We start from the raw sequence: 16891 nt of genomic DNA on the forward strand, positions 1-16891 counted from the left end.
TTTCTTTTTGCTTTTCCTCGGGCAGCGATTCCGGCCGGATAGCCGGTGGTCAGTGGCGCCGGCTGGAGTAGCTGCGAGGCTGGAGGTCGCCGCCGCGGCTGCCGCCACCCACCTGCGCCTGCCGCCTGCCCGCACCCCGCTCACCCCCTCGGGCCCTCACTGCGGGGGTCACAGGGGCGGCGGGGTGCCCCCGGGACCCTGGGACGGGGTGCACCTTCCCCTCCCCACCCACCCCTCCCCCCTGCCCGCTGCCCCCCCCCCCCCCCACCGGCGCCCGCGGGTACGCACAGGCCAGCACGGCCGGGCAGCGGTTCTTCGGTGCGTTCTCCTCCCTCTGGGCCACGAGCGAGCTGCTGGGCTCCGCCTGGTAGGCGCACAGCGCCTCCCACTCCTTCTGCAGCCGGTTCTTGTTCTTCAGGTGGTCCTCCATGTAGGCCTGCGCGGGCGGGGGGGATGGGGGACACAGTGTCAGGCCGAGCGGGGGGGCGCGTGTGGGGCCCCTCCCACCCCCGAGTGCCCGGGGAGGACACAGGCACCAGCCGGTGGGGTCCTGCCACCACCTCCCATGACGTGACTGGGGGGAGGGCCGTGCACGGGGGAGGCCAGACCGCACTGACGGGACAGAGGCTGTGTCCGCCAGGGGGAGAGGCTGGCGGGCCGGAAGCCTGCAGGGCCCAGAGTTTACTCGGTTCGGGCACGGGGGCAGCCGTGTCCGAGAGGGGCCTCCAGGGGCGGGGGGTGCGGGCTCTGGGCACTGGGCGGGGGTGTCGGGAGCTTGGGAGCGGGGTCTGGGCTTGGCAGCGCAGGAGAACGCCGCTCTGTGTCGGGGAGGGGTGGGCGCGTCACAGACCAGGGCCACTGTCCCGCGGGGGTAGGGGGGACATGGAAGGGTGAAGGAAGGAGGCTGAACCACACGCCCCTCCCCTCCCCCTGGGACGGCCCCGCTGCACACGGCGTCTGGCGGACGAGCCGCTGGCTTAGAGAACCACCCCGTGGCCAATGGGTTCTGTGTCGCAGTAGCTGTCTGAAGTCCCCCCGCTGGAACCGAACTCCACGCTGCCGGGAACCGTTTCGTGACGACTGATTCAGGGAGCCCCTCCGGGAGGAGTGGGGGTCAGGCCCTCCCGAGACCATCCAGCACCGAGCACTCTGATGGCACCGAGCGGGTGCCCGCCGGGGCCAGGGGAGGGACCCCGCAGCCGAGGAGGGCGGGCCACCCTGCCACCCTGTGCAGGGAGACGGCCGCTGTGCAGTGAGAGACCTCGTTTCCTCGGGGGCATGCTCAGTGACGAGGCTCGAAGGCAACGGGGCCGCCCCAGCCCTGACCTCGACGCCTGCATCTCCCCGGGAGCAGGTGGGCGTTTGTGTGTCACGGATTTCCATCCCGGGGCCGGGACCCCACTGGACCTGTCCCTGGGTGGGGGGTGGGGGCTGTCCCCTGTCCTGTCTCTGACTTGGGCTGCCTTCCCGGGCCCACCGGTGTGGCACACCTGAGGCGCGGGGCTGCACCGACGTCGCCCAGCCACACCGAGCCCTTCGACCCCCCTGCCCTGCCCAGGGCTCTCAAGGACACCCTCCCCGACCCTCCCCCAGCCCCGCAGCCGGGGGTCAGCAGGGCACGGGTCAGCGTCTGACACCCCGGCTTCACCTTGGCCGTGTGCGGCCTGCTCACGGCCCCTTCCTGGCTCCTCCACGCCGCAACCCGACCAGCACTTCCAGTGCAAAATGCCACCTACTGTGGGCACCGCCAGCAGAGCCCAGACGAGCCCTGGCCTTCGTCCCGACTGCAGGTTACCACCCTCCGACTCCCCGTCCCTGTAACCCCCCCCCGCCCCCCCCCCATCCGGACCTGCCCTCCCCCTCCCCCGTCACCGCCGCCTGCCTGCTCACTCGGACCCTCCCGCGATGGGTCTGTTCAGACCTCCAGGTCTGTGCCCTCGAGTCTCCTCCTCCCGAGTCCGACGGGGACCTGCCCTGGACCCCCCGCCCCCCCCTCTGTTAGCGTGTGGCCTGGGCGCACGGAGACCGCTGTTGGATGGTGGCTCGTAACCTGGAAATTCCCGTCAGTAACTTGAACCACAGATATAAAAAAACCTTATGTTCGGGATGGGCATCCAGACCAATGGGCCTTGGAATCTTCTGAAACTGGGGGAACGTCCAGGAACGCAGCCCGGGACTGTGGAGTGTCCCGTCGTGGCCTCGTTGCCGGCGGCTGGCTTCCTTCCTGGGGAGCGGCCCCTGGACGGCTCACGCCAAGCGGAAGGCGCCACGTTCTCGCGCCGGCGGGGAGCTCAGAGGTCAGCGATGTTCCGACGGCTCCCGTCCCCAGTGCCCCGCTTCCCCGCGCCTGGCCTCCCTCAGAGTCAGGCCGGTGTGGTCGGCCCCAGACTCAGGGCGAGCGAGCTCCTGGGCACTCGCTCGGTGCCGCTCACGGGGACACACGACGTCAGGGTGTCACTGTGCAAGGAGACGGGCGTCCCAGACCCCGGCTTCCCAGCTGGCTGCGGGCTCCCGGGGCTGAGGGGCCCGTCTGACACCGGCGTGTGTGGTTCCCGGCAGCCCCGTCCTGGGCTCTGGGCTGCAGCTCTAAGTCTGGGGTCGCCAGGGGTCTCCAGGACCTCGAACCGCATCGGCCAGTGCGGGAGTGTCCTTCCCCTCCATGGCCCCACCCCCACACCCGGGACACGCAGACCCACAGCGTTGGTGTTGGGGGGGGGTCAGGCAGGCCGGATGCACAGCGCTCAGATAAATCCACTCGGACGCCTCGGCGGGCCTGGAGGGGCACTGGGAGGCCTGCCTGCCACCGCTCAGGGCTGCTCTCCACACTCCTGGATTCGGGGCGACGGAAGAGAACCTGCAAGGCGTCCTGTTGCGGGCGGGTGGCGGGGGGACCCGGCCCGACCCTGTGGGTGGGAGAACCACGGACCGCCTGGTGTCTGGAACCCGGTCTCCGTGTGTCGGGCGCCCGCACTTGACGGTGTCGCCTCACCCAGGACCCCAGACTTCTGGGGCAGGAGTGTCACTGCCCTTGTCGGTGGACACTGTGAGACGGACACTGTGAGACAGACGGTGTGCGATGGACATTATGTGATGGACATGCGCCCACCGTGTGCTGCTTCGGCCTAACTGTTCCCTGTGCTGTTTCCTGGTCCAACTGTCAGCCCCTGAGGCCAGGGAAGCGGTTTCCAGGACAACGGGGCTTTTGGGGTGCTCTGGCTCATTCCGGGGTTTGCTGAGAACCCCAGAGCACAGTGCGTCTTCAGGGTAAGACGGCCGCCTGCACCAAGCCCTCACGGTGCCCGAGCGCTTCCCCGGGTGGGAAGGAACTCTGACCCACAGAGAAGGAACAGGGACTCGACTCTGAAGGACTCACAGCGACACACACGGAGGCTCGGCCCCCACACGGCGCCTTGTCTGCTCTGGGGCCGACCGTCCCTCCCTCTCGACCCTTTGGTCACTGAGTCACCAAGTGGGACTCACACGTGTCCATGAGGCTGGTTGGCTGAGTCACTAACACAGTGCGTCCAGTCTCTGAGCTGTGAAGTTACACAACGGAGCAGATGGTGGTGGTGGCGGGTCTCAGCTTCTAAACATTTTTTAATTTTTATTAATCATCACCCCAAAAATATTTTAAATTGATTTAGAGAGAAAGAGAGAGAAAGAGAGAAGCATCAGTTGCCTCCCACACACGTCCCACCCGGGGATCGAACCTGCAACCTTCTGGTACAGGGGACGACGCTCCAAGCGGATGAGCCCCCAGCCAGGGTGCAGGCCTCAGCTTTTCCCAGAAAAGGAGGGTCTTCTAAATTCTCTCCCACGTCCTGGGAGCCTGCAGTTCCGGGGACCTTCACCTTCAGCCAGGAAGTGTGGCACACTGTGTGCCCCCCAAGGCCAGCCGCCCCTGCAGCGCGGACGCAGAATTTAGGGGGTGAGGACAGGAGAGCCCCAGAGATGGAGGGACCTTCGTCAGAAGCATAAATCACAGGCAGGGCATTTGGACGAGGTGTCTGCGTCACATCCCGTCGGCGGGGACACTGGTCTCCTTACGACTCTGACTCCCCTGGTGCAGGGGAAGCTGGAGCTCGGTCCCGTAGTCCTGCTGTGCCGGCGCCCCGCACCGAGGACCAGGGGTGGTTCCAGAACATAGCCACGCCTCCTGCTGGTTTCTTCTGTTTGTTACTGTTTGGAGAGGGGGTATTTCGGGCCAGCCTTGTGACGAGGCGTCGCTACCGGCGTGAAAGCAAGCTGCTGATTAGCACAGGCGATTTCCAGTGCGGACAGAGCTTCTGCCTCAGCCCTGAGGTCACATTGTCACCTGAGACTGGGTCACGGGCGCCGCGTCCTGGTCATGACACCAAAGGTCAGCCTCCAGGGCCACTGAGGAACAGCCCCACTTGTTAATCCCGCACCTGGGCACCCTGCGGAGTGAGCAGGCGGTGCTGCGGCCCCATCTCTGCACGCTGGGGTGCTGGGCTCCGCACACGGTGCTGGGGTGCCCTTACAGGTCCCAGCTGCCGATGGTGCTCACAGATCCACACGGAGCAGCCGGCCAGAGCCGGGGTGCACAGCACCATCTTAGCTCCATTAAAAGTCACCGAGGTCCTGGCCGATTGCTCAGCGGGTTGGAGCGTCATTCTGATGTGCTGGGGTTTCCGGTTCCATCCCCGGTCAGGGCACATGCAAGAATCAGCCAATGACGGGTCAGTAAGTGGGACAGCAAAATGATGTTTCTCTCTGTCTCTCTCTCGAATCGATCAGTAAAAGCCATAGAAATCATGTGCTAGTGTAGCATCTCTTGCCCTTGGCAGCGGCGGGCTGAGACGGTGGGTGCCAGCGCTCACAGGGGCGGCAGCCACGCCCACACCCGCCAAGCAGGACCCGCTGGGTCTCCTCACGGGGGTCCCTGCGCGCGAAGTGCTCACACGGGCACAAAGCAGGGCGTTCCCGTCTCTGGGGACGCTGGCGCTTCCTGGGTCTCCTGGTGTGAAACAGGCAGAAACTCTGCCCGTACAGCTTCCTTTCACGACGGCGAAGACCTGGCTGCCCCCTCCTCTGCCCCGAGCCCCTTCCGACGCCGCGTCCTTCCACTGCCTGGTGTGACCCGCTCGCCTGCCCCGTGAGGAGCGTGCCCGCTGGGCTGCCCTTCCCGAGAGAACAGGAGGTTTGCGCTTTGATGTGGTGGAGTCAGATCAGTGCTGTCGAGAGGGCGAAGCGTCCGCGGCTTCTGCTGTCAGCGGGGAGATGGTGACTTTCTTCCCTAAAAAGACGGTGTCACCTGTCCTCGTGAATGCATCAACGGGAAGCGCTCCAGGTAACTGTTCGGATTCCAACAGCAGGATGTCTGCATTCCAACAAACGTTGCACCAGGTGGGAGGAGAAGCCAGGGGGGCTCAGCGGCCTCGGCTGAGCACCTGCCCCAGGGACGCTGGGACGGCACGTGGCCGGGTAAAGGTGTCCAGGTCGCCGACGGGCTGGTGCAGCTGCGGCGTTATTTAGGAAGACCGCGCAGCCTGCGTGTTCAGACGTCCGAACTCCGAAGTGGTGGGTTCACAGCCCGGGAAGGACAGACGTGCTCGAACGGTCAGAGGGCAGGTTTGCTCTCTCCACGCTTAGGCACGACTGTGTTTAGACTACGGCCCGAGGCCGACACAAGTAACGACCAGGCGAGACTGAGCGCAGACCCCACACGCTCGTCCCCGAGCACCTGCCCCGGCCCTCCCGTCACGGGACAGCGGGCTTCCTGGGGAGTGAGACGCGCATCCCTCTGCTCTGCTCTGCTCTGCTCTGCAGACCGGGAGCTCAACACGCAGAGCAGATAGAAACTAAAAAAAAAAAAAAGGCCCAAGCTGCAGACTGGGAAAGGCCAGCCCGGGTGTGCCCCTGGGACGTCGCCAGGTGTGTACGTGGGAAAGCAGGATGTTTAGAAAAGCCCGAGGAAGCACAGAGAGGACCCGGGAGCCGGGAAGAGTGGGGAAGGGCCACGTGGCCTTGTCTTCCCACGGTCTGGGCCTCGCTCCCAGGGACGCGTGCTCCTGCGGGGCTTCCCCGGGCAGGCACGCGTGCCCACGCGTCCAGGGAGCGGCCGGCTCCCCTCCTCCTGGGGCTGCGGTGGGGGGGGTGGCGCAAACGGGGACAGCGGTGGCGAAGGCGGCAGCGCGGTGGCCGCACCAGCAGGTGCGCCCTCCAGACTCTCCCTCCAGGCTCTCCCTCTGCTGCTGGTCTGCGTCCGAGCGACACCGAGACTGGGCAGGAGGCTCGAGAGCCGGTGCGGCCTGAGCCCTGTCCTCCCACTGTCTCGCCCTGAGTGACGATCGCCCCCCACCCCACCCCCGTCCCTCCCGCTGCCACCAGCAGAGCCAGCGCCAGAAACCTCACACTGTGAAAGCCCGGAGAAGAGTTCGAGTTCGCCCAAATGGCAAGCCCTTCAGAGAAGGCCCCCAGCGCACGCCCAGGCGAGTTCGCAGACGCCAGCGGCAGGCGTGAGGCCCAGGAAGGGGCCACGGGAAGGACGCCACGCTGGTGCTGACGCTGCGAGTGCGGAGCCGTCCGTTTTATGTGCGATCCTGGGTGTGACCGAGAAACGCAGCACAGCAGAAGGGAGACAACACCCAGACGCTCTGCAAACCCCGAGGTTTTGGGCTCCTGCTGGGCAGGGCTCTGGGCGACTCCAGGTCCGTCCCCTGTGGCGAGAGCCCGGGTCGGTGCGCCCCGTGGGGGTCGCGCAGAGAAAGGCGACTCTTCACGCAGGGGACGCGGGAGGTTGGGAGCCAGCTTCTCGGACTGGACGCCTCTGTCCCCGTCAGTGACCCCTCTGCTTGTGTCATGGTCTGGGTTTCGTGTCAGGAGAAGGGTCCTCAGCAGGGACAGGACGCCCCCACGACACTCCTGTGGCCGGCGAACGGCCAGCCTGGCGTGGGGCGGCGGGGCGGACGGTCCGTGCGCGTGGAGGGCAGAGGGCCGCTCAGATGGAGCCCCAGGGCCAGAGTTCACACGGCTGGTCGATCCGCTGTGACCTCCACCCGCCTTCACCCCATCGAGTCACAGGACATGGGTGACGCGGGCCCCCGGTGCAGCCAGATGGAAAACGCTCAAGCCCCACAGGTTCTGCCCCGGGAACACGCTAATTAGTAGTGACTCACGGGGCGAGGGGCTTCGTCCCCACCACCTGCTCTCAGGACGCGGGAGGGAGACCGATGGGCACTCGCGGGCGCATGGGCGAGGGGAGCGCAGGGGGAGGAGGGGAAAGGGCGCTCTGACGGCGGTGGCAACCGCCATGGCAGCTCCCGCCGGCTCCCGGAGAAGCTCGAGGAACGCTGAGTGAACAATTGCTTGCCAGAATCCACAGATCTGATTGGACATCTTAAAAATTAAGGTTGTACGAACATGAGTGGAATATAAAGACGAACGCTTAGAAGCAATGGAAACAGTGGTGGGAAAGCCACGTTTCCCCTCATTGGACGACTGTCAATGTTCAAATTGAGGGCGAAGGCGGCTCGCTGGGCGTGGCCGGCGGAGCCCGGGGCCCCCTGCGATTGCGGGCGCGGGGAGAGCTGCGGGATCTCGGGGGCTTGCTCCCGCGCTGGTTTTACGGAGCGTCTCGTGTGTGCCCGCGGCCGCGGGACCCGCCCTCCCGGCCCAGCTCTGAGTCTGAGGACCGGCCTCGTACGGGTGGGAACCGTGATTGGGACAGACTGCCTCACGGGGCCGTGTCAGCGAGAAGACCCCGTGGTGTCCAAGGGGCCAGGGACAGCTGATCGCTCAGCCCCTCTGGAAGGATGGGGAGGGGCTCCAAATGCAGAGAGGGGCGGGGCCTTCAGGGGCGGGGCCTGCAAGGGAAGGAGGCGGAGACAGCAGGGGGCAGGGCCAGGAGCGGGGCAGGGCGGGGGGGCTAGGGCTGGGCGGGAGTGGGGCCACAGCTCTTGGGGACAATGGACCTGCTTGTTGGGGGCTCTAAAGGTCTTTTTAAAAACCATTTACATTATTGGGCCCTGGCCTGGCGGTTCAGTGGGTTGGAGCATCATCCCACTAAAAGGTTGCGGGTTCGATCCCCGGTTCGGGGTGCGTGCTGCAGGCAACCGATCGGTTCTCCCTCACATCGATGTTTCTCTCTCTCCCTCTTTCGCGCTCTCTAAAATCAGTAAACACCCTCGGGTGAGAATTAAAAAAGTGCGCGATCGGGGGAACACTGGTTAGTAGCACCTGTAAGTGGCAGGGGCAGCTTTCCGGCAGACACCCGCACACTCTACTGTGCGCTCCCCTCCAGAGTCCAGCCGCCCGTCAGGGGGCTCCGTTTAAGGGAGGCCACGGGGAGTGTTAAGCCTGAGAGGCATGAGACGATCAAGACACTTTTAAAAGGTCACTGGCCCCAGACGGATCGATGGCACCAGCTGGGACCATCCCCACGAAGCCCAGCGGCCGAGGTCGGGGACAGAGCGAGCAGAGCCGCCAAGACGGGGTCCCAGGGCACGTGAGGGGGTTTTCGTCTGTACGTATCGGCTCAGCCCGTCATCCGGCCGAGCCTGCTCCCCTCCCCCCATACCCCTCCGTGTCTGCAGCCCTTTAGTTTGCAGACGTCCTGCGGTCGCCCCAACCCCCGCCGGCACAGCGCGGAGCCATCTCCATCGCAGCCCAGGTCCCCGCCAAGGGCAGAGCCTGCGTGAACACCGGGAAAGCGCGCCGCGCGGCCTGGCGCGGGCCAGCGGCGTTTGTGACGCCGACAGAGCGCTCAGACACGCGGTCACGGTCATCTCAGCCACCGCGAGAAATCTCCCGGAAGGCGAGTTTGCCCAAAGTGCCGCGGAAGTTTAAGAGCAGCAGCTCGACCCTGAACAACGGAGGCCGCCTGGGATGCCGTGATGGACTTTTACGCAGGTAGGGCGGTCCGCAGTGCGGGGGCGGGCGAGCGAGCGTGTGAGCGTCTGCGGCGAGCTCACGCCCCTCCGGCGGGGGACTGGACTGCATCAGCCCTGCACCCCGCGGGGGCCTGGCACGGGGTCACCACGAGGTCATGGCCGGGGCCCAGGGACACGAGCGCCTGTGAGAGGAGCCCAGTCTTCAGGAGACCCATGTGCTGAGGCACATTCGGACGGAAACCAACCCGATATCAGGCTTGAGAAAACAGAAATTAAAAAAAAATTTTTTCAACCCTTGCCTGAGGATATGTTTTGATTTTTTTTTTTGAGAGAGAGGAAGGGATAGAGAGAAACGTTGACTGGCTGCCTCCCATGCACGCCCCAATGGGGGATTGAACCCCAAACCGAGTATCTCCCTGACCAGGGATTGAACCTGCCACCTTGGCATCATACATCCAGACCATCTCCAACCAATCGAGCTACTCGGCCAGGGCAGAAAACAATAATTTTTAAGAAATGAAAAGGGTATCTGCACTGTATTATTAACATCCCCTTGGGTGCCATGTGGTGGGAACTCAAAACCTGGGGAAGGCCTACGGCAGAGCCCCGGACCCAGGCGTGGCCACCAGCAGCCCGTGGCTCCGGCCGGCGGTGGCCTGGCACACACACGCACTGTCCCTAGACGTGCCCGGCCCTCCCAGGTCAAGCTTCCGGAGCTTCTAGAAACCAGGATGTTGCCTCGCCCCTGTTCACAGTGGCACAGCGCTCTGACCGGAGGTGGCCGTAAACTTGGCACTTGGTCCTCGCCCTCAGCTCCGTGGGAAAAACCAGGACGAAGAAATAGACGACAGCTGTGTTCCGAGGCACTCCCCAGACACCCCTGTTTAGTCCCTGTGGCCTCCCCCGTCAGACAGAGAGCCCAGCGCGGCGGGGACGCAGGTGACACACTGAGCCACGCCAGTGACGCTTTTTGGACAGATGGATACCCCGGCTTCATTTAGCGGTTTTCTTGAACAATACTCGTTAAAATCCTCACTCGAGGATATGTTTACTGATGCTGAGAGGGAGAGCGAGAGAGAGGGGGAGAAACATCGATCAGTTGTCTCTCACACACGCCACAATCGGGGGTCAAACCTGCAGCTGGGCGTGTGCCCGGCCAGGGCTACTGTCCCGTCTTACACAAGTGCCCAGGAGAGGCAGAAGGCATTTTTCTATGCTGATAAGCACATTTTGACTTCTGGAATGTTCCTGTGCACTTACACTTTCTTCAGCCTCGGCTGTCAGGCTCCGTCGCCTCCGCAGGCCTGTTCCCGGGACGCACGGGCAGCTCTGGGGCCTATGAAATATTCATCCCCTTTCGGGGTCGTCTGCACCCTGCTGGCGGACGCGGCGCGGGCGGACAGAGGCTCAGAAGATGGCCGTTGTAATGGCAGACGCGCCCGCCGAACCCCTGTCTCCACTCCGCATTTCCTTCGGAGTTATTTTCATTAGGAAGATGAACAATTTCCACATTAGCCGCTAATCCCCTTTCATTTAAAAGTCTGCTGATAAAATTCTTTGCTTGTCATTCAAAGAGCGGGGAATAATTATAGATTGGAGGCTTCCATCCCGGCTTCATTAACGGCAAATTGCGCGGACGTCGGCAGCACAAGTCAGCTTTGATCCATCTCAAAACGCAATTTCCATAGCTTCCCCGGGCTACGTACAATTAATTATACAGTTAATAAGGGAAATATGTTAATGAAAGGACCACCGGTCACCCCGGCCACCTGCCTCCACCCAGCGCATTCTGTCTGTTTCTCTTCCTTTTGTAACGGGGCCCGCAGACAATGAGGAGCCCACGGTTACCGACAAGGTGGCGATTTTCTTTCTTTTAAAAAATATTTTATTTATTTATTTTTAGAGAGAAGGGAAAGGAAGGAGAGAGGGAAAGGAACATCAATAGGAACGTCAACGTGTGGTTGCTTCTTGCACTCCCCCCCACCGGGGACCCGGCCTGCGGCCCAGGCACGTGCCCTGACTGGGAATCGAACCGGGGACCCTCTGGTTCACAGACCGGCACTCAATTCACTGAGCCACACGCGCCAGGGCAGGTGGCAGTTTTAAATATCAGTCTGCAGCTACGTCAATTAGCGCAAGTCTGAAGGAAACTTCCTTGGGTTTCGTGACATTTCACCTGGTCTCTGCCTTTTCAAAGTGTAAGCTGGCCCCCCAGCATCCAGACTCCTGAACTAGCCGCACCTCCACCAGGACGTCGAGTGGGAGGTGTCTGGGTGCGGCCGGTGACCTGGTTGTCCTCGCAGACGAGAAACAGCGGGCAGTGCAGAGGAAGCCGCGTGAAGACGAGGAGGCGAATCCAGTCCCGCCCCCGTGGACTGACCCCCTGCTCCCACCGCCCTCGTCTCCCTCTGCGCTTGGCAGTGACGAACCTCTCGCTCCACTCGCCTCCTGGAGTTCGCCCACGAACTTCCAGCCCAGAAGCCGCCGCTGACCTCTACGGGGAAAGGGGGCGTTTCCGAGACCCTGGTGCGGAAGAGACGCCGGAAGAGTGTGGCTGGCCAGAGCTGTTTCCATCGACTTCTTATAGATCATCTTTGCAAACATTTGTTGTGCAGCCAATTTTATTAATAACCTCAACTCATGCAGCGTCCCTCTTCGAGGGGGAGCAGCAATGTGATTCTGGCCTCGCCCCCTGAAGCCAGAGGTCATTGGAAGTGGCGTTGATGGGCAGCCGCCTCGGGCGCCAGGGAGTGGACAGGACAGACGGGGATGCCCGGGAGAGTCGTGGGTGTGCAGCCCCGAGACACCAACCCCCGGTCTCTAAGACATTAACAAATTCCGGGAGGAATTAACAAAAACCCCCAAAGGAAGAGCAGCTGGCCCTCCTGACCCCGGCCTGGGGGCCGGGTGGGGCAGGCGAGGTCTGCCCTCTGCTGTCCCCACTGGCCTCGGGTGATGCGGGCGGAGCCGGTTTCTTTAGGGTCCGCTTCCCAAGCAGGTTGAAAATGCCCATTTCTCGCCGTTGTGTGTGCGTGCCAGCGATGCACGTGTGAACCGGCCATCCGCCCACCCCTCCCCCACAGACGGGCACCCACGAGATTCGACCGGTCCGTCCCCAGCCGCCATCACGGCAGCAGATTCTCTCACAATCCCCAACACCTTCGCCGGCCCGGTGATCTGACGGGAGAAGCCCAGGGAAGACGCTTTTCTCCTGGTGACGCTGACGCCAGCCCCGCTAACGCTAACGGGGAGGCTTTCAGGAGGAGGCAGGAGGCGGGCGGTTGCCCGGCAACGCAGGCAGCTTCTCGCTATTGTCAAGCGGGGATCTTTTCTTAGCAACAGCCTTTTATGTGCCGGGCGGCGACGTGCCCATTATGATTTTCTGATGAAGTTTTTCGGGGCAAGGAAGAATTCCCGCGAGTGCGGTGAGGTTACCTAGGACGGCGGCGGAGCCGGGCATTTTCTCCGGCGGATCCCGATGGGGAGCGCGGGCTGCCACACACACATTAGAAAATATTTGCAGAAATTCTAAAAGCGCTCGCTGGAATGAGAGCGGGCTGGTTTTTAATTTCCTGACACCGGCGGGCTGTGTGCTCGCCAGCAATAAGGCGAGAATGGGGGCGGGGCGACGCCGCCGACACCGGAGAGGCTCCCGCGAGACTCAGCAACGTGCCTCCTCTCTGCCAGCGGACCCGCCGAGAGGGGAGGGGCTCAGAGGTCGGAGCTCGTGTTCCCAGACCTTCCCGGCGGCAGCAGAGCAGCGAAAACGCCAGGGGGGCCCTGGCCAGTGGGGCTCGGCGGGTCGGGCGCCGTCCCGCACAGCAGAGGTGGCCGGTTCGACTCCTGGTCGGGGCACAGGTCTGGGCGGCCGGCCGGGTCCCTGGTTGTGGCGCCTACGAGAGGCAACCGATCGATGTTTCCCTCTCACACTGGTGTTTCTCTCCCTGTCTCCCTCCCTCCCTCCCCTTCCTTCTAAAATGAACACATAAAATGCTTTAATAAATGCCAGCGGAAAACGGAAAACCTCGGATTCAGGTGCCAGCCACAGCCACCAAGAGCTGGCTGGCGAAGCTTCCTCCCTGAGCTGCGCTGAAATGTGGTTTGTGCAGAACGTCAGCCTCGCTCGGAGGCCCGAGTGGGAAGGAGAGCAGGGAGAGCGCTGATCTGTCAAAACCACGTTCACCCTCGAGGGCGGAACGTCCGAGATGAGACGATCACGTGCTTTTCCTCCTTTCCGTCCCTCTTCCTCGTCCTGCGGTCAGTCACGTGGTGGAATGCCCGGGTGACTCGCCCCCAAGGGCTGACAGTGACGGGGGGGGGCCTTGGGACGGTCGTGCCCTGGGCTCCTCCGTGCCAGCCCCACGCAGCAACGGGGCCTGGAGCCTGCCCTCCCCACGCGGGGGGGGGGGTGCTTTATTGTCACCGCAACCTGCGCTCCACCTGGAGGTTCTCCACGGCCACTGCTGTCAGCATGTAGGGCCACTCAGCTGCCCACCTGCCGGCTGACCGGGGCTCATTTTGCACCCCCAGGCGTGCAGGTGGCTCCTGAAGCGAGGGTAACCCCCCGCCACAGGCAGAAAGGGAGGAGGGGCCAGGCGGGGGAGGTCGCTGCCTGGCCTCCTTGGGCGGTCGGTCGGTCTGCAGCCACCGTGAGAGTCTCTGCTTACTGCGCAGCACCCAGAGGCGGCTCTCAGATGTGCTCCTCGAGGCGGCGGGGAGTGAACTGATGTTCCCAGAGACGTGAGGAACGTCGGGACGTGAAGGCGCAAAAGTCCTCGAGGGCGGGGGATGGGGCGGGGCCTTGGCCTTCGCTGGCCATTCAGGAGGCGGGAGCTGGGCACAGGGCCCCACACCCATCAGGTGACCACGCTCTCGGTGACAGGGTCGGCGGGGGACACGGAAAAGCAGGTCCATCTCCAGGGCACTCCAACGGGGAGTGCCCGGAACACAGCGCGGACAGTGCACTGAGGCCAGGAGGCAGGTGCGGGAGCAAGAACGCCACGGGCCCTCTGGCAGAGGGGAACCCGGAGACTGGGGTGGTGGGGGGTGGGGGGAGGGGTTGCTCACTTCATATGCACATGCCGTTTTCTGGAATCGGCAGAAGACAGGAATCTTCCTGTTCGGAAATCAAGGGGAGGTGGGGGCAAAAGGAAAAATAAAATCGGTCCGGCCCAGGGCTGGGGAAATCCCAGAACAAGGGGCAGGGTTCGGGAGACCGGGCGGCGGACCCAGAAGGGAACAGCGGGAAACGGCCTTCGCAAGAGTCGGGCGTCCAAGGCAAGAAGGTGGCATTTTACGGTGAACGGAGAAGAGTGACCAGGATGTGATTCTTGGCTGATCTGTCATCGGTGTGAGGACTGACTGGAGACATTCTCGGACGAAGACGGGGAGGCTTCCTGATGGAGAGGAGGACATACGGGGTCTGGCGGAAGTCACGCCTGCGTGAGCGCGGTCGGTGGGGCAGAATGTGGGTGCGACAGTTTATAGTTTCAGTGTGAACACCTCACCTAAAGTGTCACGTGGTGTGCTTGCGTGTGATATTGTCGTGTTACAGAATGACACGCTTATGACGTTGCGATAAAAGAGTGTGTAGTAAACAGGGGGCGTTACTTGTGCCGCACCCTGTATTTCAGGAGAAAACACTTTTTACTCCAAACGAAGAGCTGGGAAGCGAGGAGAAGCGAAGGGAAGTGGAAACACCTGTTAGAACGAGCGTCGACGTGACCCAGTGCCGACTCCACGAGCGGCCAGTTTGAGGGTTTGGAACAAGGGGACCCCGAGTCCGGGGCAGCAGCCACCGGCGGGTCAGAGGGAGGCCGCGGAGGCCGGGGGCAGGGTCCCGGGTCCACCTGGGAGCCGGGCAGAGGCGTTCCCTTCAGCCCCGTCAAAGATCGCATCACTGAAACCGCCGGCATCTTCTGCAGCCGCACCGGCGGAGCGAGCGGGGAGGAGGGAGGGGACGCTCGGCCGTCGCAGCAGAAGTCGGGCAGCGGGCTGTGGCGCGGGCGTGTCCTGCACGCGACCCCAGGGGTGCCTGGGCCGCACGGTGGGGGATTCGGGGCACAGGAAACGTGCTTTTGAAAAGATGCCGGATTCTTGCCCGGCTGCTGTGGCTCAGTGGATTGAGCACCGGTCTGCGAACCAAAGGGTCACCGGTTCAATTCCCAGTCAGGGCACAGGCCTGGGTTGTGGGCCAGATCCCCATTAGGGGGCGCAAGAGAGACAACCACACATGATGTTTCTCTCCCTCTCTTTTTCCCTCCCTTGCCCTCTCTCTAAAAATAAAATGGGTAAATAAAGTCTTTTTAAAAAGAAAGGAAACATGCCAGATTCAGGCAGACTGCTGCAGGGACGCCTCCTCTGATGGTGAGGGCCGAGGGGTGGGGCCCCGCTGCTCCCCGATCACCGAGTGCCAGGCGGGCAGAGGCCCTGCACACACAGGGCCTCACGGAAGTGACCGGTCTCCCCGGAGCGGGAGGGGCCATGTGCAGCGGGAGGCAGGTGCTGGCTGGCTCCCGCCCGGAGCCCCTCTCAGTGGCCAGCATGACCAGGCCTCGGGGGCAGTTCCCGGGGGGAAGTTGGTAGGCGGGGGAGGGTCTGGGGAGACCCAGGAGGCTCCAGAAAAGCTGCCGGAGCCTCGGGCGTTTCGGCCTGTGCCCCAGGTTAGGGCCCCGGCCGTGGCCGTGAGAGGTCAGGCCGAGGTCACCCGCGCGGCTCCTACCAACCATCCACGCCGGTTCCTGGGCCTCCAGCAGCCGCCCCCGTGCCCCGAGCACCAGGGTTGGTGATTCTCACGCCTGCATGTCCCCGTCACCTGGCCTCAGTGTCCTGGCCGCACCTCCCTGCTCTGGGGGCTCAGTGCAGCCCCAGGCCCCGATACGAACCCCACGAGACGTGGCGTGTGAAGGCTCCACGAGGCTGCCTGCGGCGGAAAGACACCGCCTGCTCCCTGGCGGGAGGGGCTGGGCATCCCCTTCGAGGGTCGTGAGGTGTCTCATGGCCCCGAGGCCCTTCGTGCAGATGTCGGGCGGTGAGAAGCGGTGACGCCGTCCTCTCGGACAGCTGAGGGGCCGGGTTTCCAGGACAGGGGGCCGTGGGGAAGGGCAGGGCCCTCCCCCCCCGCCCAACAGACACGCTCTGGCACCACGACGGCTCGCCACCTCCGGGAAGAGACCGGCACACGTGTGCAAGGAGCCGGGCCGGCCAGGCGGCTGACTCACGCTGTGGATACGTGTCACCACGCAGGATCTCAGGGGCTGGTGGGAGAGCACGCGGCCCAGGGGCGGCAGGGGTCAGAAGGCCCCAGAGTGAGACCAGGGTGGGGGGGCCGAGGGCATGGAGCGGCCGAGCTTTCTGTGGTGGGAGGCGTGCAGGCCTGCGGTGACCCTGGGCCAGCGCCCGCCACACTCCACCCCGCGGGCCCGCCGCGCCCTCTGCCCTGTCAGCGTGGCCCGGAGTCAGCGGGCGCCCGGGGCCCTGCTCTGCCGTGTGCTGGCCCCGTTTCCCGGTGGTCTCGTCTGCGCTGGAGGACTGGCGCTCAGCGTGGTTCCTGCTCGCCGGTTCCCGCTCGCCGACGCCCAGCGTGTCCTCGGCGTCTCGCGTTCCAGGCGCAGAGGGCGCCTTCACCGTCCAGGGGATGAAGGTGCCAGCCTCTCGGCCCCAAGACCTGGGCGCCTCTGGGCCTCGCCCACCTGCCCGCGGGGCCCTGGGGCCCCGGCAGGACGCCCCTGCCTGCAGGGACCTGACGCTCCGCTCGTCCCCGGGAGGACCGCCGGCTCCAGCGGGCTGGCGTCCTCAGTGGCTCTGTCGCCTGCGTGGGGCCTGCGCCCTCTCGTCGTCACCCGGGCGCAGCCTCGCTGGCCGCCTGTCCCCTTTCCGAGGGAGGAGACTTCACTTCCAGGTCCTGTTACCACGGCTCCCTGGCACAAACGCACGGCACGTAGCTGACCGTACTGGCCGCACCAGGACGGGGCGAAGAAGGGCTCCTCACCTGGCCCGCCCCTGATGGGGCTCCCCAGGGTGGCAGGTAGCCTCTGCCG

At 64.1% G+C, this 16891-nt stretch overlaps 1 protein-coding gene across 1 annotated transcript in view; it reads right to left on the bottom strand.

Annotated features, from left to right (window-relative positions):
• The window catches only part of PTPRN2 (protein tyrosine phosphatase receptor type N2), a 372178-nt gene that overhangs the window by 27539 nt on the left and 327748 nt on the right, over positions 1-16891 (bottom strand). The window contains 1 exon segment of the mRNA XM_036011084.1: positions 289-436. Within this exon segment, the coding sequence (XP_035866977.1) occupies positions 289-436 (148 nt within the window).

Source organism: Phyllostomus discolor, chromosome 10 (assembly GCF_004126475.2).
Source record: "Phyllostomus discolor isolate MPI-MPIP mPhyDis1 chromosome 10, mPhyDis1.pri.v3, whole genome shotgun sequence".
NCBI classification, from domain to species: domain Eukaryota; kingdom Metazoa; phylum Chordata; class Mammalia; order Chiroptera; family Phyllostomidae; genus Phyllostomus; species Phyllostomus discolor.